At 47.2% G+C, this 26,413-nt stretch overlaps 1 protein-coding gene across 1 annotated transcript in view; it reads right to left on the bottom strand.

Moving 5' to 3' along the window:
* Positions 1 to 2,867: 2,867 nt before the first annotated feature.
* The window catches only part of LOC120836214, a 50,450-nt gene continuing 26,904 nt past the window's right edge, over positions 2,868 to 26,413 (bottom strand). The window contains exons 7-13 of the mRNA XM_040209401.1: positions 25,132 to 25,274; positions 25,026 to 25,054; positions 23,099 to 23,207; positions 17,038 to 17,136; positions 9,593 to 9,728; positions 4,135 to 4,275; positions 2,868 to 2,997 (exon numbers count right to left, since the gene is read on the bottom strand). Of these exons, the coding sequence (XP_040065335.1) occupies positions 2,890 to 2,997; positions 4,135 to 4,275; positions 9,593 to 9,728; positions 17,038 to 17,136; positions 23,099 to 23,207; positions 25,026 to 25,054; positions 25,132 to 25,274 (765 nt within the window). The 3' untranslated portion in view covers positions 2,868 to 2,889. The remainder of the gene's footprint in view (positions 2,998 to 4,134; positions 4,276 to 9,592; positions 9,729 to 17,037; positions 17,137 to 23,098; positions 23,208 to 25,025; positions 25,055 to 25,131; positions 25,275 to 26,413) is intronic.

Below are 26,413 nucleotides of genomic sequence, written 5' to 3'. Positions count from 1 at the left end.
GTCGCCTATCATGACGTCTCATATATTCTTCCGTCGATTTCTCCGCCATGTGAGCACCGCTTTACACACCGTAAAAGCGGCGCGTCGGCGGCCGCCATTGCCCGAGTCCGTCTTCTATTCCGCCGCCGTCTAAAAACGTGACCACGAGAACGGCGTTCTAGCGTTCCGCCATGCACGAGCCATCGTTCAATGCAAGCGTCTGTCAGCGCCTGCCGATGTTCGGTAAAAAGCGACCGGAAGGATTAAAACATCAAACAAAATAAATATGCAGTCCTTTCAGCTTTTATGTTCTGTTCTTTTATTTTTTTCCGCATCGCATATACGAGCAAAGAGGATGAGCGTCATGACGCACAATTAAAAAGTGACCTACAAATATTCGCTCTGGCATGCAGGTGCGCTGCAAAACTTGAGAACTACTTGCTTGTCGAAACGAAATTATTGGAGCGTACCCCGTACAAACTTGATACGAAGCGAACTGCCTCCAACAAAATGGCTCGCAAATTCCTTCCTGTGTAGGTATAGTCTCGGTATTAAAGCCATGGCCGCAATCACGACGGTTGCACAATTCACAGTGCAGCGGAGCCACTTTTACGGGAACCAAATTTTTTTTTTTTTTTTGGCATCAAGAATCAAGCCGAATTAAACAAAATAGTTGACGTAGGACGCAAGGTTTAGGCCAGTTCCGCAACGAAAACAAGCACCCGCGCATCGCTTTCAAAGGCGTGTACTTGCGTGAGTTGTTTCCTGCAAACTAGGTCGGTTGAGGACATCTTTCTCCCTCGGTGAACGCAAAACGACTCGCGTTCATAAAAATAGACGAGCTCAACAAGCTTCACTTCTTAAACACGCCGCGAACGCCGGCAGCCAGGTTTGTTATCGTTTTAAACCAGCGGAAAGGCAATATCGGTAAATTTTTGAAAACAATAATGACACTATATAGATTGTTTGGTTCTTATATATATATATATATATATATATATATATATATATATATATATATATAGAAAGAGAAAGAGAGAGAGAGAGAGAGATAATGGGTGATTTCATCTCAAATCGTGCAGGCAAAAAGGGTCGAATTTTCAATTTCGCCGAAAAAAAAAAAGTTATGGCGTTGTCTCTACAAACGCAGTAGCCACAAGCCGCAAGTTCGTCAGATTTTTCGTTCTCGACTTACGAATTTTAAAAGAGGCCGTGGCGGAAAGCAGTGTTTTTATATCCGTCGTGGGTCGGATGTTTCGCTCGATATCCCGCCGTAGATTTTCAATCCACATTATATTAACTTTTTTCAAGCACTCTGTGGGCACAGGTAAAAGGCTCTAATACGATGAAATAATTTTAGGCGTTTTGCTTTTTTTCTGTAAAAATGTCAAAAGCGGCCCCTCGGTTATTTGTTCACGAGCTTTGACAATTAAATACTGGCGATCTACTTGGGTTACATCAATATTTTTTATGTCTACGGAAAGCCCAAAACACGCTCTTTAGATATATTATAAAACGATTCCGTTGTATAAAATAATCTTTCCGGGACGTTTACGTTAATGTTATGCAAAAACCAAAAAGTACCAATTTTAAAATCGATTTCCTCAAAAAATCTTTTTTTTTTATTTTTTGTTAAAATGTAGATAGTATAGTTGTCTATCATATCTACAAATCTGCACGGTTCCTATACACGTATAGAAACCGTGCGGATCTAATTCAAGCCTCGAGCAGGGCGCCCTTAGTGGCAAACGGGTCCGTTGCTTCGGGGAGCTACTGCCAGTCGCGGCGTCGGTGGTGCTTTGTGGTGGTTGTAGCGGCTTAGCGCTGTAATTTCTGAGATGGCTTTTCCGCACCAAAAAAGCCACAACAACTGCTGCGTGGTCGGCTGCAACGGTACATACAAGGGCGCCCACGGCACGAAGTTCTACGGGTTCCCTTCGGAGCCGTACGAGGCGGAGTGCTGCGCGACCTGGGTGCGACCTGTGCGTCGAGGCAGGTAAGTGAGTCTCTTACCTTGCAGTTCGCGTTTTGCTTTAAGCTGCTGACGAATAATACATTTCCTTTTTTTTCTATTCTAGAGACGATGGAACGGCATGGAAACCTACGGCAAACTCTAATATATGCAGCAAATACTTCACCGGAATCGAGAAACTAAATGTCGTGGCCCGCCCAAGCCCACCCTTGATGTTTCCATCAGCCTACAGGAAGATAGTAGCGGGAATCGCGGAACGGCGCGAAAACAATCGCCCAGTTATTGTCAAGCTGATTGAGAAGGTAATAATTTCGCATAATTCGCGCAGTCCACCCAACGCCAAGTAAGAAAGCGCTCCTATCTAATTACGTGAAGCTTAACGTTTTTTTGAGGGTGCGCTCAATTTCATCTGGGGAGTACGGCGCGCCGTGACATCCACTTGTCCGTCGAAACGGACCTCCTTCACGTTGTACACGCGGCCAGATTCATGAAAGACTTTTTTCTTCGTCATATTGTCACCTCGGTAAAAGCTTCCTGAATTTGTAACCGCCTTAAACCCAGTCGTAATCACCACAGAAACACTTCGTTCTGCTGCTCGTCGCCATTGCTTGCCCCCGATGATTCTGCACGGCTACCGCTAGGTGGCGGCGAACAATCGGCGACCGCCGCGACGCGGCCCGCTCGCTTCCTATAGCCGGACTCCCCAACCTGGCGATGGCCGATCGAGAATTTCCGGTGTCCGCAATCATGGAGCGGAAAAGCAAGATCAAATCCTGAAAACTCCTCATAGAGATGAGTGCGAGCGACATGAAGTAGGAATGTGGGAACTGTTGATTGGGTGCTTTACTCCGTATCTCTTACTTATCTTTAGGGAGATTTAGACAAAAACGTGTTCGAGGGTTGTTCAGTCACCATTTTATTTCGTGCATTAAGTCACTTTAAAACGGTCTCTTGCGCGGAACGTCTGGACGGATGTCGAGGGAACCATTAGGAAGGTGCTCGTGGATCCATTCTTCACGGTTGTAGCAAGCGCCGTTGACGCAAAACTGCAAATAGAGTAGAACGCGTTAATGGCTGCACAAACAGGACGCGTTTTCTGGTGTGCACGGTAAAAAGAGCGTACAGGCTCCTCAAGAAACGTGAACGTTGCGGAGCGCGCGTTCGTTTTCGGCGAGGACATCAGCCGTGCACACAGAAAGGCTTCCTCGTCGCTGTCGTGCGTCGTCTGCTCACGGCGATAGACGGCCCGCACGGAGTGGCTGATCGCGGGACGCAGGCGAACACGACGCGGAGGAGTGAGAGAAACTGGAGTTCCAGAACGACTCAGTCTTTGACGTCACTGCACTGGCGTGAATCGCGCGGGAACTTCAAGTTTTACTTTTGGAAATTGTTTTTTTACTTTACAAATACTGAGTTCCCAAGTTTTGGGTTTTCAGCGGAATGTCGAGGCATATCATTTTCAATCGTTTCGGATAATAAGAAAAAATGATTTTGAACTGTCACTGCTAATTAAGGCCCGTTCACACACTTGCATTTGACTATGACCGACTGAGACATCACCGGTGTTTAAGCCTCTTGTGACGGTTTACGACCAGCTGTGCAGTCATGCAGCCGGTTGTAAGTCGTCACAAGAGGCTTAAAACCACCCTTGTCTCTATCGGTCTTAGTAAAACGCAAATGTGTCAACAGGCCTTTAATCTCTCCGGTCGTAACCAGTCGCAGGTGTGGGAACGCCTTAAAACCACTTTCTGCGATAGTCTATTTATGGTCATAACCTAAATTACATATGGTCCCTAAGCATCCTAAAAAATTAAGTTTTACATTCATGTGTGGCCGATTTATTTATTAAAATTGGTAACAACGATCGAATATATCGGAACTATCGCCGAAATCAAAAGGCACCGTCGCTCGAAGAAGGACAGGGCTCTGCCCTTCCTCAGACCTCGACCAACAGCGCCCTGTCCCTTGTGTCTCGACCTTTGATACCGATTGTAGTAAGGATATCAGCCAGGTTTGAATTTAATGTTTTTTTTTTGTTTTTTTTAAAGCCCGTAGACTAAATTTTGAACCTAACTAGACAATCGCGGTAAATGGCCTAGTACCCCTCCTCTTTTTTAATCTTGTCTGCCAAAAAGATTTCCGTCGAGAAAGAAGAGGGAAGAGTTCTGAAAAGGGACGCTTACCTGATTTTCGGTACCGCATCGAAGACCTTGTATTGATGCAGCTACACGCAATTTTCTATCCAGACTGTTCTTCCAGACACAGCAGGTTAACTCGCAATTGTACACTGGATTGAAGCGATGCATCCCAGTGATCTCGTGTTCCTTGATATCCAAAGAAAAACACGCGAAGAGTCGCATTACGCGGTCCAGTTTAGGACAGTGACAATGAAACACATAAAGAGGGCGTTTTAATTGCTATAAAAAAAAATTCCACAAGCTTGATTATGACGACAAAAACCAGGAAATACCGAATGTGTCTCGCATAAACCATAAACTTTTTTTTCTTTTTCAAAATTTCAACTAGTTTATTCATCGAACTAGTTTATTCGTCACAAGACGTCAATTTCTCACTCTATATTTAGCGAGGAGACCGGATTGCTGTTTAGGTCACGTGATGTAGATTATGACGCTAAATATAGCGAAGAAATTCGATTTATTTATTGGTCGATCGCTTGACATCAGATCACGTGACGTCCATTTTTCATTCCATATTTAGAGGGAAAAACTTTTTGGTTTAAAGATCCCGTGACGTGAAGTCACGACGTCAACTTCCCCAATAAATTTAACAGGGAAACTGCATAGTGTAACGTTGTCAGCGTGTCGATCTTTCGTTACAATTTTTTTGTAGGAAACGACCCATAAAACGCATTCTGCGTTAACAGGAGGCTGCGAAATCTCAATTCTTGAATAAAACTTTAGAAGCGACTTAGACAAAGTAGATCGGGTGTGTTGAGGGTCTATGATATGCAGCATGTTAGACAAAATCCGGATTTTAAAAACAAGTCGGATCAGCGCCTCACATGGAATTGATTGATTCATTCGTTGATTGATTAATTGAGTGATTGATTGATTGATACGTATCTGAAACACCGTTGCTGTTGTCAGTATCAGTCTGACGTAAATCAACAGCAAAGGGGGGGGGGGGGCGGAACTAACGTCGTTGTGGGATTGCGCCAAGTAGTTTCGTACTTTTGTTGTGATTGTCGAGCATGTCCGCGTCCTTTTTCGCTACGTGTCATTTGTTTCTAAATACAAGCCAACGTTTCGACTGGAGCACTCGGGCCGACTTACAACGTAAATTACAACGTGGTCGATTTCGTTAAACACTATTTGTCTTGCGATACACGCTGATATACGGTGTCGATTTCAGAATTGCTGTGCATTTCATCAGCGCTTCAGTTTTGAGGTCACTGATACGTAAACTCTTCTGGTGCTAAAAAATCATAGCGCGGGAGTGATATACCGAAATAGAAGGACGCACACGCAACGGCACGAAACCAAATTCCATATGAATCGGGTTCAGTTACAGCTGGTCCTAAGGAGGGGGGTCAGTAGCGCACCAGAGCTCGGACCACGTATAGCGAAAGCTCGCGCTGCAGGATTGGTATGCTAAGCTATATCCTGAACCTTGCTCGCTTACGACGTTAAGCGCGCTTACCAACCGGCATACGGAAACAAAGGGGAGTCCCGGTTCCCTCTGCCTCACTTCTGCGCCCACCTGTTGCACACCGTGTTCTTGGCTCGTTTTGATTAGTAACTCTTAGTTGCCAAATTTCGCAAAAATCTTAAGGGGGGCAAGCAAAAATGCGAACTCACTGAAGGTACCGATATTACACCACACGCGTGAAGGACGCTATCTTTGTTTTGCAGACAACTAGAAAACCTGCGACAAACTTAAATCTGAAAACCCCAGAGGAGCTAAAAACAATAAATGCTACAAGTTTCGCATATCCTGACCAATATTATAGTAACATTCTGAAATCCAAGCTAAAAAGAAATTTTATCAGGACTGCGCTTGATGTCATCGTTACTGGGATCCCCAACCAACCCGCCCCAAAGCGAAGAACGTGCTAAAGTTCGCCGCGAAGCGGCGACTAATGCTGAGTCAAGCCGATTCGAGTCAAGCCGATTCGAGTCAAGCCGATTCGAGTCAAGCCGATTCGAGTCGAGTCGAGTCGAAGCGAGTCGAGTCGAAGCGAGTCGAGTCGAAGCGAGTCGAGTCGAAGCGAGTCGAGTCGAATCGAGTCGAGTCGAAGCGAGTCGAGTCGAAGCGAGTCGAGTCGAAGCGAGTCGAGTCGAAGCGAGTCGAATCGAATCGAGTCGAGTCGAAGCGGGTCGAGTCGAAGCGGGTCGAGTCGAAGCGGGTCGAGTCGAAGCGGGTCGAGTCGAAGCGAGTCGAGTCGAAGCGAGTCGAGTCGAAGCGGGTCGAGTCGAAGCGGGTCGAGTCGAAGCGAGTCGAGTCGAAGCGAGTCGAGTCGAAGCGAGTCGAGTCGAATCGAGTCGAGTCGAATCGAGTCGAGTCGAATCGAGTCGAATCCAGTCGAGTCGAAGCGAGTCGAGTCGAATCGAGTCGAGTCGAATCGAGTCGAGTCGAAGCGAGTCGAGTCGAAGCGAGTCGAGTCGAAGCGAGTCGAGTCGAATCGAGTCGAATCCAGTCGAGTCGAAGCGAGTCGAGTCGAAGCGAGTCGAGTCGAAGCGAGTCGAGTCGAAGCGGGTCGAGTCGAAGCGAGTCGAAGCGAGTCGAGTCGAAGCGAGTCGAGTCGAAGCGAGTCGAGTCGAAGCGGGTCGAGTCGAAGCGGGTCGAGTCGAAGCGGGTCGAGTCGAAGCAGGTCGAAACGAGTCGAGTCGAAAGTCGAAACGACTCGACTCGCTTCGACTTGACTCGCTTCGACTCGACTCACTTCGACTCGACTCAACTCGAATCGGCTTGACTCGAATCGGCTTGACTCGAATCGGCTTGACTCGACATTAGTCGCCGCTTCGCGGCGAACTTTAGCACGTTCTTCGCTTTGGGGCGGGTTGGTTGGGGATCCCAGTAACGATGACATCAAGCGCAGTCCTGATAAAATTTCTTTTTAGCTTGGATTTCAGAATGTTACTATAATATTGGTCAGGATATGCGAAACTTGTAGCATTTATTGTTTTTAGCTCCTCTGGGGTTTTCAGATTTAAGTTTGTCGCAGGTTTTCTAGTTGTCTGCAAAACAAAGATAGCGTCCTTCACGCGTGTGGTGTAATATCGGTACCTTCAGTGAGTTCGCATTTTTGCTTGCCCCCCTTAAGATTTTTGCGAAATTTGGCAACTAAGAGTTACTAATTAAAACGAGCCAAGAACACGGTGTGCAACAGGTGGGCGCAGAAGTGAGGCAGAGGGAACCGGGACTCCCCTTTGTTTCCGTATGCCGGTTGGTAAGCGCGCTTAACGTCGTAAGCGAGCAAGGTTCAGGATATAGCTTAGCATACCAATCCTGCAGCGCGAGCTTTCGCTATACGTGGTCCGAGCTCTGGTGCGCTACTGACCCCCCTCCTTAGGACCAGCTGTAACTGAACCCGATTCATATGGAATTTGGTTTCGTGCCGTTGCGTGTGCGTCCTTCTATTTCGGTATATCACTCCCGCGCTATGATTTTTTAGCACCAGAAGAGTTTACGTATCAGTGACCTCAAAACTGAAGCGCTGATGAAATGCACAGCAATTCTGAAATCGACACCGTATATCAGCGTGTATCGCAAGACAAATAGTGTTTAACGAAATCGACCACGTTGTAATTTACGTTGTAAGTCGGCCCGAGTGCTCCAGTCGAAACGTTGGCTTGTATTTAGAAACAAATGACACGTAGCGAAAAAGGACGCGGACATGATCGACAATCACAACAAAAGTACGAAACTACTTGGCGCAATCCCACAACGACGTTAGTTCCGCCCCCCCCTTTGCTGTTGATTTACGTCAGACTGATACTGACAACAGCAACGGTGTTTCAGATACGTATCAATCAATCAATCACTCAATTAATCAATCAACGAATGAATCAATCAATTCCATGTGAGGCGCTGATCCGACTTGTTTTTAAAATCCGGATTTTGTCTAACATGCTGCATATCATAAACCCTCAACACACCCGATCTACTTTGTCTAAGTCGCTTCTAAGTCTAAGTCGAAGTGAGTCGAGTCGAATCGAGTCGAGTCGAATCGAGTCGAGTCGAATCGAGTCGAGTCGAATCGAGTCGAGTCGAAGCGAGTCGAGTCGAAGCGAGTCGAGTCGAAGCGAGTCGAGTCGCAGCGAGTCGAGTCGCAGCGAGTCGAGTCGCAGCGAGTCGAGTCGAAGCGAGTCAAGTCGAAGCGGGTCGAGTGGAAGCGGGTCGAGTCGAAGCGGGTCGAGTCGAAGCGGGTCGAGTCGAAGCGGGTCGAGTCGAAGCGGGTCGAGTCGAAGCGGGTCGAGTCGAAGCGGGTCGAGTCGAAGCGAGTCGAGTCGAAGCGAGTCAAGTCGAAGCGAGTCGAGTCGAAGCGAGTCGAGTCGACTGGCTTCAAGTCGACTCGATGCGCTTATCAACAATCAATCCGTCGACTAATATTTGAATTCGCGTTCGTGGCCAATGAGTGCTCTGGCGGAACTTGTCGTCACTTTAGAATGACAAGTTTTATGGTGTGCTTAGAAAGCACACCAGAACGCAGGCTAGGTTGTTTCGGTCCCTTGGTCGTGCCGTATAGCATAGGGCCCTTGGAGTAATCGGCTCTTGTTCCCAAACACGTCACGACCACCTGATCTCTCATTTCGCTTTTGAGTTGAGGATTAAAGCTAGAGGATTAAAGTTGAAAAATCATTTCGTGTTCCGTTTAAGGGGGACGGTGGAAGCTTGGAGCAATCATACCGGTTCTCAAGCATTTTACGGCCGCGTGATTTCTCATTTCGCTTTTGAGTTGAGGAGAAAGGCTAAGGAGGAAGAAGTGGAAAAATAATTTCATGGCCCCTTTCAAGCCCCTTTTGATCAAATTCGGGTTTAGCAAATACACCAACGAGCTTTAAAGACTGGCGCACTGGTGATATCTAGCCGGTATACTCCGTTCACCCTGAAGCTAAGTTTGCAGCCAATGTCACAAGCACGAGAGCACGAGGTTGCTTTTTTGAAACGTTCCAGCGCAGAAGGAGCACTCGCGCTAGAATTGCACGTTTCAAAGTGCGGGCGAGCTCGCGCTTGTAGCTTTGGCTGCAGTCTCAGCCTAAGAGTGAACAATGTATAACACTGTAACTTTCAATCTCCGTATATATATACTAGGCATTATTGTTTCACCGCCCTTAAGTATGGCGTTCAGTGAATACCCTCCTTAGGGGAACTCCAAGGCTACTGAGACGCGCTCCAAGAGGACTCTGTACGGTCGATCGCGTGGCAGCGTTCGCCGTGCTGTGTGTCCTCACCTATACATCTTAAACCATGGTACGATTATAGTCATATCGAATGCGTTCCAGCGGCACCCGGTAGAGGGCGCTAATGCGTAAATGCAGCTTTTTTTAAATTTTTTTAAAAGTTGTTTGAAGCGAGCAAACAACACTCAATCTCATTCACATGCAAATGTGTGAACTAGCCCCCGATGAGAACCGTATATGAAAGTAAAAGCGGTCACCAAAGGTAAGATACACTTACAAAACAGTGTTCCATCCTCGGTATGAAGTAATATATTGCTTTACAGAGTTTCGGCAAATCGACGACGTCGCCAGGCAAGCTCGTGACTTGGGGAACCTCCTGTCCTCTTGGTCGAAAGCACTCTTGGGGCATGCGGCTTTGAAACAAAGAAAAAATGAGTGTCAACGTAAACGTAAGCGTAAATCGCTAGATTATGGCTGACTTCGAAAAAGTGCAAGGCCAGCTTTTTTCTTTCTTTTCTTGAAAATCCGCGAACCAAAAATGACCGACAGCGCAGTGTCTACATTGAACAAACCACTTGTTCAATTCAATAAAAACATTTTTATATGGTTGTATTTCGAACTGAGTCACAATTCAGATAACTCGAATAAAGTATGTGCATTCTCTGTGGTACAGTTTAATAGGATAGGTAACGGATCTCTTGTTCGTCAACGCAGTTTGTCACACCGCACTCATACGCCATCGAATTCGTATCTTGCGCTTATGATTATATATGTGCGGTAAAAAACTAAGCTTTTGGTTTGTAGAAACACGCTGGGATTCTCTCTCGGCTACAGTTCGCATTTCCGAAATGTGACCTACCCCCTCCCCCCCCCCCCCCCCCCCCTTTAAAAAGATATGTGTTTTTTTAGGCAAAAATAAACTGCGCGTTGACGCTGTGTAGCCACCAGAAGGACTTACGTCCGACGAGTTGTGCTTTTCCTTTTGTGGTGCGCTTTCGTAAAAATTTACGCCAGTTCTCAAATTCGGTTACGACCGTATACACAAGCTTTTCAAAAACTCCTTAGGCGAATGAGGGCGAACGAGCAGAAAACGAGTCTTCCAGCACGCAGCCTCGCGGCTTCCGCTACGCTTCACCCGGCTGACTTTACCCAGGCCCAAGATGGCCGATTCGGAACTTCCGGTGGCCGCATTCGCACAGCGGCGGCCGGAACCTCCAAAGAAACCGTTGCTAGGGCCGTTGTTGTGGACAAATGCACGGGGGCTCAACTCGAGGTAACGATTTGTCTTATTAAAAGATTATACATTTTGTAAGCATCGTATTTTTTAATGGATGATCGGGAAGACTTTTCTATGGTCTGGTGGCTCATAGGGATTCATAAAACTCCGCAATCAAGGTTTACAACCGGTTTTGCCCTGTTAGAAGACGATACGGCGGCTTCGCGGGTCCCATGGTCCTCCTGACAGAGCACGCGACTGCGCAGAATTAAGTTAGGGACGAGTGACTAAACTTCTACTCGACGCTCGAGGTATGCCAGCTCGCGAACGCCTGCCCGTAGAGGCTTCCGCAATGTCTGAGAAGGGAGAAAACACTACGAAGCAGAATCACGTCATGATGACAAGTCTCCCGGACAAGGGGGGGCACAGGGGTTTTAAAGGTGTCATAAAACGATTTTTCAACTTTTTCCTGTTTAGCTTTCCTCCTCAACTCGTAAATCGGGTTTTAAAGGTGTCATAAAACGATTTTTCAACTTTTTCCTGTTTAGCTTTCCTCCTCAACTCGTAAATCGCGCATTCTACCAAACAGTTCAAGAAGACGAAAAGAGGGGAGTCCCCTCTTGCTCGGAATCTGGTTTGTGTAGCCGGACAGAGCCATTGTCCCCCTAGAAGATCATCCCGTTGCTCAAAATTCAGACGAGAGTTGCTTTCCCCAACACCTTCACTCCGGAGCTGACAGTGCGGTGGAAGCTACGTGCTCGTTGGGCCAGCCACACGTTTGCCACGTGATCACGCTCCCTCGCCCATACCGACGCGCAGAGAATGAGGTCAGGCGATGAGAGGGAGGTGGCTGATTGGTCCGGCAAGCACTTAGCTTCCACCGCAATGTCAGTTTAGGAGTGAAAGAATCAAGTCCAGTGTCGTGTGGGACGTGTGTTTGGACCCGGTGACGCGCTTTGGGGACCGCGGATGTATCACAGTGAAAAGGCAGAGAGCTTACGAAGGGAAGGAGGTACGAAATAGTCCGCTGTGTTTTCAAATTTTCGGACCAAAAGTCAGGCTTTTGACTTTCTACCTTTTTTTTTTTTGGCCCACTAAACGATGTGATATTAGTATAATTCCTATCTAAATTGATTTATCTCAACCCAAAATTCGTTTCATGGGCTCTTTAAACACCGAGGCCCGAGCAAGAATGATCGGCCAAAAGAGGCTCTTCCACGTAGCAATGTCAAATTTTTCGTTTAAGGTGTATTTCATACGCGCCGTTTAACCTTGTGATATTGCAAAGCGTACCTCCCTTTTTGTAAACAAATAGGGACAAACACTTGCCAGGGTCAATGGCGGGTAGGGACGCAAACGTTCCTGTCGAGTGGTGGGGCGCGTTCCGCGCACGTATTGATTGACAGCGCTATTTCTTTATCGACACTGCTCGCGATGACCGTGGTCAATTAAAAGTAACATAATGTTTTTGTAACGTACCTTTGGTTTAAAAACAAATACGTACAATGATAAAAAAACTTAAAGTAGCAAGAATAAGAGAAAACGTGGTTGCATATCGACTGCGCTCTTGCTGCCCAGTGCCGACGAATCTCGTTTTCGGGTCGCTTCTCTTTTTCGCTGGTCGGCCACACCTCCTGTCTCTGCTTCCGGCACCATCTACCAATACGGGCGCCAAACGCCCCCCGTCACTCAACTCGATCATCTGCGTTGCCGTCCACCGTTGGCCCTGGAAGATTTTTTGGCCCTATTTTCTACAGAAAGAGAGCTACGCTTCGTTTTTTTAACAAGGTAAAGCCCACCTGTGAAATACACCTTTGACAATAAGTTTAGATTGTTACGTACAGGCGCCGATTTTTCCGGCGCATTTTAGTTCCAGACCCGGTATTTCAGCCACCCTATAGATATCAACACCGGAGTGCAGACCAGCACGGGTTTTAAAAGGTTATGACGCCCCAGAAAAGTTGCTAAAGTGCACATTTGTGCTGACAACCAAAATGTCCGTAACACCTATATACTCCTGATGTTTTGTACCCAAAAGAGAAATTCAGCAAAAATGTTTTGTCACCTTGATAGGTTACAAGACGAAACATTACGAGCCTGTAAACGAAATTCGGGGTCTCCAATTGATCATGTAAGGGCCAAAATGTTTGCTCCTTCATTATATTCCATGTTAACTACAAAATCGAAAAGAGAGCCTTACGCTGCTTTGATATCATGTACTGAACAGATATACCTGTCCCGTCGTATATTTAGCAGATCTCCATACGTGGAATGATTTTTGACAGACTGTTTTCTGTGTCGCACGCAAATACAAATTGTTTTACAAACCTGACGGGTTTTCTTCGACCTGCTATGCATTTAATAAATATGAAATCAAATTCGTATCATTCTACAAACGATTTAAACTTTTGCAAATGACAAACAATTAATTTATTCCGGATGCATTCGTCGTCTTCCGCAAGCATATCGTGACGTCTGAAGCTTCTGTCGTAGTAAGGGGTATTCACACGAAGAAGAAATCCCGGGGATTTCTCCCCGGCACGCGCATCCCACGACGAAAACGTCAGGCTTTGCGATGTGCAAAAGCCTCGCGCTTTCATATCGTGATGCGCGCGTGCCGGGGAGAAATCCCCGGGATTTCCCCCTCGTGTGAATACCCCTGTATGAGAGCTAGGATTCCTATACCTATAACTTTTTTTACGTTTCATTCCCACGTGAGATTTTTGAAAGATCGTTCTTTCAAAGATCCAATCCGATGTATTCGTCCATAGCAACGCCCCTAGCAACGGTTTGTTTGGAGTAGAGTTCCTGTATAAGCTCCCTACGGGAGCCACAGTTGCGCGTTCATCTCCGTAGCGCCGTCTTTCCTGCACGTCATGTTGATCCCGCTCGTCACGTGACTGAATTCAGCGAATAGCGGCGCCGCGAGTTCGAGGCGCGAGGCGCGCTCAAGAGGGGAACGCAGAGCCGTGGAGAGTTTGGCCATACATTGGTTTGAAGAGGCGAGCAATTTGGGGCCAACCACAGGCCGCGAAACAGCCCCTAGCGGTGGACGTGTGCTCTAAATATGTGACACGACTAATTTGAGCCGTTTTAGCGTCGCTAGAGTGAAAAGGTTTAGCTCTCGGTGACTGAAAACTTTGAGCGTGTGAGGTTTTCGTCACGCCAATATTCAAGTGTGGAATAAACGAACGTGCGCTCCAAACCAGTGCCGACTTGCTAGAAACAGCGTCTCAGCTGAGACGAGGAAAGAAAGGACTGCCAGAGCCAGCTCACGAACGGAGCGGGACTCCGCGTCTCAAGACGCTCGCGCGCCCCACAATTTGCCCTGTTTTCTTTCAGCCAGTCTTAGGACGCTGTTCTAGCAAACCGGCCCAGAGCGAACAAACATCAGCAGTGCAGACAAAGGCATGGGCACGAGCGCGTGGCCTTGGAAAGTGCCTCCTATGCACGAGCTCTTGTACAAAGAAAAGCATTTCACTGAGCTAGGCTCGCCTGTGCCTTTGTCTTTACTGCAGACATTTATGAGCTGGAGTAGAGAGCACTGATCTCTATTGTAGTAGGCTGGATCGCGGATCGCGGCCTCGGCAGCTGGGGCCGAGTGTCGCCACCGGCGGCCATTGATTGACACCAGCCAATGCATGGGCCCCTATGGGAAGAACGAGAAAAAGTGACGTTTTCCCCTGTTTCTAAGCTGCTGTCGGCACTGAAACTTTTTAAATGCTTTTCGATAAGCCCGTCAAATAGCTTGCGTACAAACATTAAAACTGACAGCCCTCGCAGTTCTTATAAATAAATATTTTGTGGTCGAGAGTGACTCCGCTGTAGTGCAGCTCAACGAGGCGAGAGTTACCTAGAATTACCGCGGAGTCGGTGGCGGTTTCGTTGAGCTGGGTTTAGCAGACGACAGACTCGAAGGCTTTGCTGCGCAGAATTCGCTCACTCCCGGAAAGCCGCTGTCGAGATGGAACTCCTTTGTCATTCATCAACTTCTGGGCTTCCCTAAGGACGGTCTAATTGACGGCAAGTCCCTTTGTTTACTCCACTACGAGAGCAAGCTTGCCAGCTCAGCCATGTGCTCCGGTACGTTTGATTTTTTTCCTTCGGCGACCGGACGTTTGACAAATACCGATTCGATCTCCAAACACTCGACATAAGGATTGCACCGCACCATACAATACTCGCCTCTCAGCACAGCGTACGTGCTTCAATATTCTTCCTTTTGTGCGTTTCTCCCATAGACTTGCGTGTATTGCCTGGTGTCAAGCAATGGCTGCCGGTGGCGACACCGACGGGGTCCCGATCCGCGATCCAGCCTACTAAAATAGAGATCAGTGGTAGAGAGGCCCCGATTGAACGCTTCTATTTCACGCTTTGAATGTCGTTTGAAATATTGTGACGTCGCGGTCTCCTTATTGGTCGACGCTATGTCGTACCTTTAGTTTGCGCTCTAACCGCGGGGGGAGTTTTCGGCGCTGGCGGTGGCCTTTGCTCCGCCCATTGTCCAAACTCTCTTAATATACGGCGCTGGGGGAACGTAGGGCGGGGCGTGTGCAACGTCTACTCTCCTGCACGGCACTTGATCCGGCTCCTCACGTGTTCGGATCTCGGCGAATAGTGGACCGGCGGCACGTGGAAAACAGACACGCAACTCTGCCGTAGGGAGCCTATACAGGAACACCTAGTTTGAAGCAGGGACGTCAAACGTGCATTGGCAATTCTTATAGGGATCGATCTGCGAGGAGAACCGTTCTTGAACGACGCTGTTTCGTGGAGCTTGTCAATATATATATATATATATAAACGTTGCGGGTGAATAGCGTTCCAAGAGCCACCAACGACAAGGCCTCTATGGGCAGCGAAGAGAGACCGTTCTAAAACGATGCTCTTTCTGCACAAACGTTTACGCAAGCGTTATGCTTACTAAAGACGAAAAAAGCGTAAAATCACTTTCCTTCTCAGGCAATGGGAATCCAACGTTCCACCGCTTCTGCCTAATAGGCGGGCTGACAGCGTAACGAATGCCACCAAGCGGACGCGCCCACGAAAAGGCGTCACAATAAGCTTGTCAAGTGACTTTGATCTTGGTCAAGGTGGCTGCAGACCACACCCTGTTGTGCCGGTGCATGTGCACCACCATCCGAGCAGGTGAATTTCCGCGCCGTAACCATACTCCGTCTCACTAAAACTGTGCAGTACAGCCAAAGCTGCAGCAAAGTGGAAATTTGAGCAAGTTGGTTCATAGTCAAATATATATTTAAAAATACGACAAAAACAACAGGGATAAAGAAGAGTGGGAACAACACCAGGCGGCTTTTGTTGTTTCCACTCTTCTTTGTCCCTGGAGTTTGCGGCGCATTTTTATATACATATTTGACAGCCAAATCTACAGAGGAGAGAGCGTATGCCAACCTGTTCAAAAGGAGGGAAAGGAGAAATAGCAGAAAAGGGCTGGGACAGAGCCGTGTATAGAGAGAGTTTGATCAATGGGAGGCGCGGGCAGAACCAGGGCGTGCACCAGACTCGGAAAGAGGGCTTGGCATGCTCTCTTGACCAACCAGAAGCCGAAAAGAATCCCCTAGCGGTGGTAGCGAGAAACAGTTATGATCAAAGGTATATTGTGTTAATAAGCGCGTAAGAGTGAAGTGTAGTAACTCTTCGCGGTTGAAAATAGGGTGCCCGTCATGTTTCGGTCATGATCGTGCAGAAAGATGTAAGAAACGAATGCGCCACTCAACCCTGTTTTGCTTGGACAGAGTGAGATTGCTCGGACGGCAGATTCCCGGCCCTCGGCGCTTGGCTTAAGGATTATGTCAATCGTTTGCTAGTCGCACTCTTCCACCATCATTTTGGATGAGCGTGATTGAAACATCACGTGTACCATATTTTCAGTCAGCGAGAGTTACTCCGATGCAGTTATCAGGTTTGTTTCTCGCGACCACCGCCAGGGTGTTATTTCCGGCTTCTGGTTGGTCACATTTGAATTTCTGAAGACGCCCTGGAACACGCCCAGCCCGCTTTCGGCCAATGGCGCCTCCTCATTTGTCTCCTATACTTCCCAACGAATGGCCAAACCCTGGGCTGCGATGCCCCCGTTCCTCCTCTCCCTACTCTTCAGCTGGTCGGGATACACTCTCTCCCCTGTAGCTTCGGCTGTGCTGCACGGTTTTAGTGAGACGGAGTATAGAAATCGGAAATGCTGTAGTGAATCCGTAGAACGCAATTTCAGTTACGGCGCTCTGAGGACGCTCGTCGTTCGTAGTGGAAAATGTACGAATGAGGCACCGAAGCGGAATCAAAAGCGGAATCAAAATTGTCGTAAAAATGTTCAAAATCGTGTCCAGGAGGCAATGCGGAACGACACGCCGGAACTTGTCCCTTTGAGGATGTTCCGCTTTTCTGCTAAAAAAGGGGAAGGGCACATTGGGTCATATTTCGATGACCCCCGTTTTATTTTTATTCCCCCATCAACAATTGGGTAACATAATTACAAAATTGTGTCTTACGCAAGTGAAGCGCTAAGCTTCTCCAAACTGCATTCGGGTGATTCTCTTTTGCTAGTCACGCATTTTTTTAGCGAACCCTCCTGCAAATCCACAGACATCCTGAAAAGTTTTAAAACACAATTTTAATTTATAAATCGAATACTATAACTTGGAAATAACATGTTTGAGCAACGTCTCTGACACTTTACTAAAATTAGATGGATGTCACAAAGTATATATAGTATATATATATATATATATATATATATATATATATATATATATATATATATATATATATATACATGGCTCGCAGTGACGTCACACCGGCAGCCATTGTGGTGGGCTTGCTGCTGAGCGCGCACCTTCGGCAGTGTACATTTTACATCACAATATTTGTTGTTGTTATTGTTTTTCTCGGACAGAAGAACCCAGGATTTCGCACCAGCAGGGCGCGATGTCACGTCCAAATCATGAATTGGCGATGAACTCGTGCAATTTGAGCGCCGAGTTCAATGGAAACTCTTCCCACCTCTTTCCACTTCAGCAGAGCGAACCCTGGAGAGGAAGTGACCTCCTCTCCAGCATTTGCAAACAGCCGACCTGCTCACCGACATGTCTCTGTTCGCGCAAGCAAGCACGTAATTTTGCGAGCCTCGATAAGTCGCCTTCGTGCGCATAGTGAACGCTAAGGATTTAAAATTGACATATTGCTAATTACCCAAGCATTAAGGAGAGTGCAGAGATTGGTGTTTTACGCCCCATACGTGCACGCCTACGCCGTATAAAAGATTCGAAGTAAATAACCAAAATAAAGCGTTGACGAACGCGAGTGCAAGATACAATTTCTTTTAGGTTTTTTTCTTTGCAAAAGTTACTATAGGGAGTATTCACTGGCGGCAATATCCGTGTGCGCTGCTGCTGAGCGCGTGCTGACGGCGAGCTTCCGCAGTCCTTTTGGAGCGTGCATTTAGCACCATCAAGGCTGCCGGTTTTAGCAGGCTAGTAATGTGAGCTCGTTCTGAGCATGCGCTCTAAACATAGCCCTCAATTATGGCGTCCATGTGAATACCTCCTGTACTGCTGAGGCCAGCACGTGCACCGCGTGGAATTTCTATTCCTGCATTCTTCTTGATGCTTGGGTAATTTAGCAATAGGTCTATTCTGTCAATGTTTTTTTTCCATACCAGGCTTATATGAACTTTGGCATCCAACTCCTGAACTATAGGCCTCCTGCGCTGAAGCTTTGAACAAACTGTAGCGCCCTCATTTTGGGTAGTACAAGCTCACCTTATTAAGCCTCGCACAACTTATGGCACGTTGGTTGAGCTTTTTTTTTATTTCTGTCTGGTGCTGAAGAACGAAAAAACACCTTTGGACGCCAGAAATCGGCCAAACTCAACGTTGCAAGACAATCGAAAGTGCCAAATTCATGACACCACCGCTAGGGCACGCGTCTCTTATCTCTGGGTGCTGACGTCAGAACGCCTGTGTCGCGGCGCTTTCATTTTTTTTCCTTTTTTTTTTCATGCCTACTTTGGAACGCGTAAAACGGCATCTCTTGGCTCACGCGTCTTAGCGCCTTAGCTTTGGCGGCGTTCGAATTATTGTTGTTTCTTTGTATTTTCATCGAGACCTCGCGCTCCGCACCAGAGAAGGCACGCTTCTGCACGCGTGCCAGTTTGAGACGCTAAAATATGTACTACCCAAAACAAGTGTTAACAAGTCCCTTCTCGCAGCACCCCCTGGGCAACGCGGGAGGCCCATTGTAAAATTATTCAAGCATCCACGAGACAGTAGGGAATAGAGAATGTAGTCCTGCGCGCCACACGTGCTGACGTCTGCAGCAGTAATTGTTCTAAAGTAAAAGCCTAAAGCATTGGCATCTCGCACGCGCGTTCGTCGATTGGTTATTTACTTCGAATTGTTTTTTTATACAAAGAAGCCGAGCGCTTGCTGCGCGTAGACGTATTCATTCCCTGCCGTTTTTTGTTTTTTTTATTCGTGGGTAACTTAGCTATAGGCCTATTGCCGATACCGTTTGAATTTAACAACCAAGGGCTTTCCGTGTAATTTGAGCCCTGGACACTTATGAAGTTTCTTAGTTTTTTTTCCCCTCGATGGCGTGACAAGAAAGTCTGGCATTTTATAGAGTTTGTAATATAAAAATGTTTTTAACATAGACGTTACTTGTTTTTCGTTTGCAGCTATTTATATCTTTAAAAAAAAATTAAAATCACAATATTTTTTTTATTTCTTTCTACAAAGCTTGTGTACTGTTGCACGAAAAACCTATCACACATTTTGAGTATATCAAGAACACATGGAAGGGAGTATAGACAGAAAAGGGTGCCTCTGTCTGCCTAGTTCATTGTGCCTGTTGTTGTGGTTGCTTTTTTTTGCGCTTACCTACATGATTACACAAAATAGTTTTGAGATCTTTTAATCTGAACGTGCATCGAGCTTATATAAATTGTTATACTCTGTTTCATCTCAAAGCACTACGAACGCATACGAGTCAGCGTGGCCTATCAAGCTTCTAGAAAACACTAGATCAAGGGCGATATGCGTACTCGTGTTCGTTATCGCCCAACTGATCCAATCAAGCGCCAAAAACACCTTACGAAAGCGCGTTTTGATTTGTCCGTTCGTGCTTGCGTTGCAACCAACTTTTAACTCTTCAAAAATAAAACGAGCTAGAGGTGAATGTGAGCGTATTTTTTCCGTAAATTTAAATACCACAAGCATATGACCCGGACATATCAATAGAAGCGAAAAAAAACAACGAAAAACCAACCGCTGGGTGGGACGTCATACCCCGGGGTTTCACCTGCCTTGCGCGTGCAGCTTGTGAGGGAACGCGTGCAGAGCTTTTCACTGCGCGGGTAAAGCTTGAGAGAGATGCGCCTAAGGACTGTCCGATCCGACGTGAGAACCGTTGGAAAATAGGGTGGATGCTATCGGCTAACGGTTGTACCCTTTCTATCAGGCGGTAGCTCGCGCCACCTACTCTAGTTGTACGTCATTCCATTTTCCCTAGATAATTTACACAAGTCTTCAAATCTCCTCTTTGTTATTAAAATGCACTTATCATCCATTCTTTCATTCCCGTCTGCGGGAATGGAACGACAGTCGGATACGACAGCTTGCCAACTTGTCAGATATTCGCCGCACGGCCGTCCGACTGCCGGAGAGTCGCTGCCAATGCCAGCACGGACGGCGCGAATGTCATGTTGTCTCGTGACTGTTGGCCCGATCGACAGCAATACACGAACTCAACTCTGTTACGTCACGGCGCGGTGGTGGCGCGTCGAGCGCACTTCCGGTCCGGGGCTGTGGGTGGAAGTCGCCATGTGGGATGCGCATTTCTGCGTTGTTTTGAAGCAAACCAGACAAACATCTGCCTTCTCGTCAAAACTCCTCGACTGGGGCTGTACCAAAAGAATCGAGAAAGGTTTGAAGGTCAGTCTTCATATGCTCAGTTCGTCCGAGAACGTGGGTATGTGCCGTGAAAAGGGAAAAACAGACGCCGTCAGACCACGATTGCTTGGGCGGGAAGCATATTGGGCTGAAATCGCGGATACTTGGGGTCATCAGATTTATTTGTTTTGTTCCAAAATGAACGCGAGAAAACCATCAAGTCGTACGAACCACCTGCGGACTACGTTCAGTGCGTCTTCAAGTTCAAATGGCCGCCTGATCGTTCGAACTGTCGTCTGCTCTTTCAGACGACACCGGCCCGTAGACCGAACGTTGGCCCTGTAATTGCGATAAGAAGTAAGTGCAGGGCCTCAAAGGACTTTTCTGAAGTTTGGTTGGGGTAAGCAGGCTCGGTGTAAACAGTAGACACAAGGAGATGTTGATCATTGTGGGACTTGTTATGCCTGATTCACTTGGTTCGATTCTACTTGCGATATTCAGTATCGACGTTGACTATCTCAGCTACGCGGTTCACGCTTTTGCAGCCCGAGCGACGTCGTGACTGAAAATTACGAGCTGAATCTCATCATGCCAATCAGGTTGTAGCGTACATTCTGCGCCGTCCATTCGCGAGAAGTCTTGCGGTGTAACGAGCCTCGGTAATTTCGCTGAGGCTGCTCATGTAGTCAGACATTGCCATGAAGACTTAGAATCAACAATTCCAACGCAAAAAAAAAAAAAAAAAACGCGGTGACTCACACGGACGCCGACAACATCGCACTTCAAAGGTTTGTTTATGGGCGACGGCAAGTTTCTTGCCCCACTCCATCGCGCATGCGCGGCGCCGGTGGCATTCGCTAGGGGAGCTCCGGTTTGTTTGTAAGCAGGAGTTGGTCCATGGCCGTCAGGCGGCCCGGGGAAGGGGATGTAAGCGAGACGTCACGCGAGTCGTCGTCGTGAGGGCAACGGACGCCATGGAGTCTTCCCACGCGCACAAAACGAGCTTCTGATTTGGCGCATCCGTAGCAAGCCGGCCTTCTGGGACTGATGGAGACTGTCGAGACCCGAATATACTCGGTTTCACCTTACGATAGACAGCAGCGGACTCTTCTAGCCATTCCAAGGCCGTGTTAGTGTCATGTGACCCTGGGGAGAGACGCAGCAATGCGTGGGGTGCGTAGTCACGTAATTTGTACGCAGTGCTCGCTTTGCTGGGATGGCTCCTAAGGTCCGCTGCGTGATTACGGGATGCTGAGCGAACAAAGTAACCTTTGTTCGCTCAGTTCACGCTAAGTATGAAACGGAGCATAACATCGTCGAAGGTCGCGGCGAGCGATCGACACCAAAGACGTTTCTCCATAAAGGTGACGGTGATTGGAGTTGCGGAGAGAGAGAGGGAAAGATGAAACTTTATTAGCTCCAAAGAATATGAGCAGGGGGCCTCAGTCCAGGGCCCGTCCTCGGAGCAGGGGATGACAGGCTTTGTTCACTTACGCGTGTCCCACAGAGACGTGTCACCGTAGTTCCCGCAACCGTCACACGCGGCTGCAGATTGGCAAATAATGTGTTTTTCGTTTCCTCTGCGGTCACGCAGCGGAATAGCAGTTTTATCGGGAAATGTGAGGCATTTTTTAGTAACTTGTGCGTAGATAAGCAGTATAAAAAAATTCCGAGGACACCTAAACACTTCTTATGAGTTGTGAATTCGAAAGCATGAATGTCGTTTTTCCGCTCCTTTGGTTCGTCTGCGGCGTACTGGCGTGGACGGCTATGTTACGCTGCTGCAGAGGTTGTGGCCGCCGCCAATATACACGCCTCAGGCGCCGCCAGGTTTCTCGGCGACGAGAGGAGCAGAAGCGGCCGCAGCCCCCCACCCTTTTTCGGCTACGCCTGACATGTGAGCGGCGGCCGAGCACGGGCTTTCGTGAAGCGGCCGCCAAGGGCTACCTAGAAGCCGTTTTGCTCAGTCAATAAAAAAAAATTTGCATTTCAATCGCTTTTTTTGTTGTTGTTTTTCGTGGTTACAGAGGTCGCCGGCTTCGCTTCATGCGAAAGTTCATGCTCTCGCATTAAAAATACAAACTGTAAACTCTTTCAACATTAAAGTCGTTGCGCTACCACTTTAAAGTCAGAAAACCCACGAAGGGCGAGGGGGGCAATACTATTTTTTGGTTTCTAGGCTATATGCTGCAAGCTAACGCCATTTATAAATACAGCCCATTTACTCATCAGTCTCGTAGATGGAAACCCGGAACTGGGCGTAGCTGTACGGGACGATTCGTGGGAAGAATGTGTTTCGAAATGTCGTGTGCGGCGAGTCAGAGCAGCCATTACTACGATGGTTTGTACGTCGAATCTGATAACTTTGTCGCGCATGTGCGGAAAGCGCGGAAATGTTCAGATCTTAGTATGTATACGACATCATCCCTTTGCGCTGCAAACGCGACTGGAAGGAGAGGCTTCAGCGGCTACTTTGAAAGCGCTGTTCTGGCTACTTGGCGCATCAATCTATTTTTATATTCGCAATCCTGAAAACCAAATTAAAAAATTGTGGGTGTTTTTAGTTATTAATTTATTTATTACAGTACCGCTTCAGTTTTTCTTTAAGATGAAAAGAAGTTTAGTGATTTCATCAAAGTGAGGGCAAAATTGTCACACCTACACTCTCAAGATGTGCAGCGCCACGTCTTCTTGACAGCGGTAGAGTGCGTGTACGTCGCTGACGAGCGCTACTTGATCTCTGCTGCAGAATCCACCAAGAAAGGAGTAACCTGAAAGGAATGGAAGTATAACAGTTTAATGATAGGGCTTTTGCTCACGGTTATTTACATACGCGCAGACTGTCACAGATTGCATGCAATACAGAAACCTGACGAGGATAGGGCATAATACCCAACTTCTCTTTTTGTTTGTCATTTAGGAAGGTTCAGATGTCGGAAAATCATGTGATAGGCGCTTTGTTATGTGCTAGTATATATTTAAGGAATGCGTTACGAACAAAGCAAAGTGAGTATTCACTTGTCCTCAGCGCGAGCTCTTGATAAATTAACCTATCGTCTGCCGCTAGTAACAGCTCTATCAGTGTGAGAGAAACGCGGCGAATGCTCGTTCCTAACCGCGCCTAACCGCGGAGCGCACAGCTATGGTCGATACTCCTATATACGGAGAGCAAGCCGTTTGCTTCTGGCGCGGGGGCGGCGTTAACGTCGGAACGACGCCGAGTTCTGATTGGTTTTGATTGAAATGATAGTGGGTAGACCTCAATGCTAGATGCCTTGAGGTCTACCCACTATACTTTCCTATCAGCCAATAAGAGCTCGGCGTTCTGACTTCTTGCAACCCCTGTGCAAGAAGCAGACGAAGTTGGGCTCCGCATAGGATGTTGACGAAGAAACACTGTGTTTGATTGGTGGCTGCAACTTTGATTGGTCCAGGTGCAGCTTTAATTCCATTAAAACATGTAGCTGGTTGAAGCTGGTACGAATTCTGGAAACCTAATCACACGAAAAACATTTCTAAAACCCTAGAGGTTGTGTTTGTCGCCTACGAAGAGGGTATAAATACAAGAAGTCTTAATTGAGACATCTTGTGATTTTTTTCTCCTTATAGCCTTCGTCTTGGGTTTTAAAAATATTTAACTTTAACCAGCTGGTCGGCCTTATTACGTTATCTTCAATCATACGACGTTAACCTCAGAGACGCAGTGTGCATTTTGCGTCCGGAACCAGCTTCATCCAGAGCGGATTCGATATGATGATTCCCAATTGGCATGACCTCGTCATATAGCTCACTCCAACGGCCAAACCAAGAAGGAAAGATCAAACAAGAAATTCCAGTTGGATTGGCAAGGCAGAGGACCTCACAATGGAGCGGGCGCCTGAGTCTTGTTTTGTTTTTGTGTTTCGTATCGCGGTCTCACCGAAACCTCCGAAACGAACACCACGGAAATGTGCCTCTGGCGCATAAGAAGATGCACGAAATAAAAAGTCAGAGTGATGGATCGCGTGAGGTGGCAAGTTCAACCCAGCATTCATGTGTGCTGATGTTCGGCGTCGCCCGCTTGAGGCCGTCGCTGGGCGCAGATTACACACGAATGCTGCCTCAGCGTTCATCTGGAACTCCACTCTTGCCTGCTTGAACACGAGTTCCGACCGCATGGTGCCGCAGCACTCGCGTTCAACCTGAGTCCCGCCAGGCAGGCCTCAAGCGGCTGACGTAGAAACTCAAGCACCATAGGCCTTGTTATCCAGGAGGTGTGCACCCCTTACAACGTGAAGACGGCAGGTTCCTAGAGGGGTGCTAAAGTGCGTCTCCGACTGGCGTGCTTAGCCTCCTATTCCGTCCACGCATCGAAGGACGTTCCCAAGCCGCAACGAATTACATCACAAAAGCCGGAGTGTCAAGCTGTCGGATGTCGCCATCCCGGAGGTCGGGTGTAAAAATTCTGCAAGATATTACGAGCCCGTTGTCCCTCACTCCTGGTTTGCCATGTCGGTATTGGACCAGCTCGCCTGTACAGTTACTTTAGTTCAAATCATTCTATTCGAGACCATATATTAATAGGGAAATCGGTAACTGAAATACGTCACCAGTTTGAGACTCTTTCTGAAAGTAGTACCTGTAAGAAATACAGCGCGTTTTCAACTTAGATCTCGATAGAGCCGTGGCGGTGATAAGCGCTCCTAAATTACTTACGCCGTTAGCATAACGGTGACCGTAGCATTTTCAAACTGCGTTGGGTTTTGCATTGCAAAATTCTTTAAACCCCACAAAGCACTATACCCATCCAACTTGCCATCTTTGATGCTGGTTTCATATATCCTTTTCTGTTCAGACTCCTGAAAAATGTCACATCGTCGCACAAACATGTTTATACTTTTCATGTCAAGTTATCTTTATATCCTTTTTTTAGACTCCACATACGGTGAGTACACAGCAAGTGACAGTTAATAAGGCACGATGCATGGCAGTTACGTTCTGGGCAGGATGGAAGACAACATACCACTTTAAAGCCGCGCTAACACTCATATACACTCATATACGCTCATAACACTCCCATACAAAAGGCTGTCTGCAGAGATGTTCGAAGTGTGCATCTATATGAAACAAAGATACTTTGAGCATTCTTGAGGCTCGCCCTCGGAGAATTATGCCATCGTGTCTTTTGTATAATGTACGAGCTGTCTGAATGCGGCCTTATGGTCGTTACCACTAATGTTATACTTGAGGGACATGTTTCGTCTGTTTCTAACAATCTGGAGCACGCCTCAGTCGCGTAAATGCGTCAACAGTTATCCGAGGAGACCATCGACAGATACCATGGATCGCGCAAACTTGAAACGCACTTCAGTGTTCCCTTTTTTAACACTTTCCATACATTCACAATAGGACATTTTGGAAGGTATACCTTTAGGTGCAGACGTTTGCACGTTTGTGATTACATTTATTTCACCCGCTTGCGCGATGATAGCGCTCGGATTTCGATAGTACGCCCTTGCACGTGACGTACACTTCCGGTTTGAACCCTCACCGGAATTCAGGATGTGACGATTCACCCTGTAAGTTTCCATACGCAAAAATAAATGTTTTTTTTTTGCTCTGTTTCTTTTTTTTTTGTCAGCTGCTCGAGTTTTTTTTTTTGTTTTGTTTTTTGCGTTGTAATTGACAGCGCCGGTCGCAGCAGTCGTAGTGCCTTTCTTTCCAATAATAAAAGTAGAATTCATCATACTCATGACGTCACAGTGCGCGTTTGACCAATCGTGGAAGATTTACCAGGAAGACGCTTTTGATCGCGCCCGTCGCCAATTCACGAACAAAACACATGTCGTCAAGAAGGCAGAAAGCGAATTTTCCAGCACTACGACCCTTGATGGGGAGAAGCAGGCTGTTCGGGTATACACACTCCGGTTTGATTACTTTCTAAGGTTAACTAGAAAAAAAATTAAGGCTCTAATCCACGTTGTAAAAATAGATGGAC

Source organism: Ixodes scapularis, unplaced genomic scaffold (genome assembly GCF_016920785.2).
Source record: "Ixodes scapularis isolate PalLabHiFi unplaced genomic scaffold, ASM1692078v2 PGA_scaffold4__175_contigs__length_147842914, whole genome shotgun sequence".
Lineage (NCBI taxonomy): Eukaryota > Metazoa > Arthropoda > Arachnida > Ixodida > Ixodidae > Ixodes > Ixodes scapularis.
The sequence above is the reverse complement of the archived record's forward strand: the minus strand, read 5'-3'. Positions and strand labels throughout refer to the sequence as shown.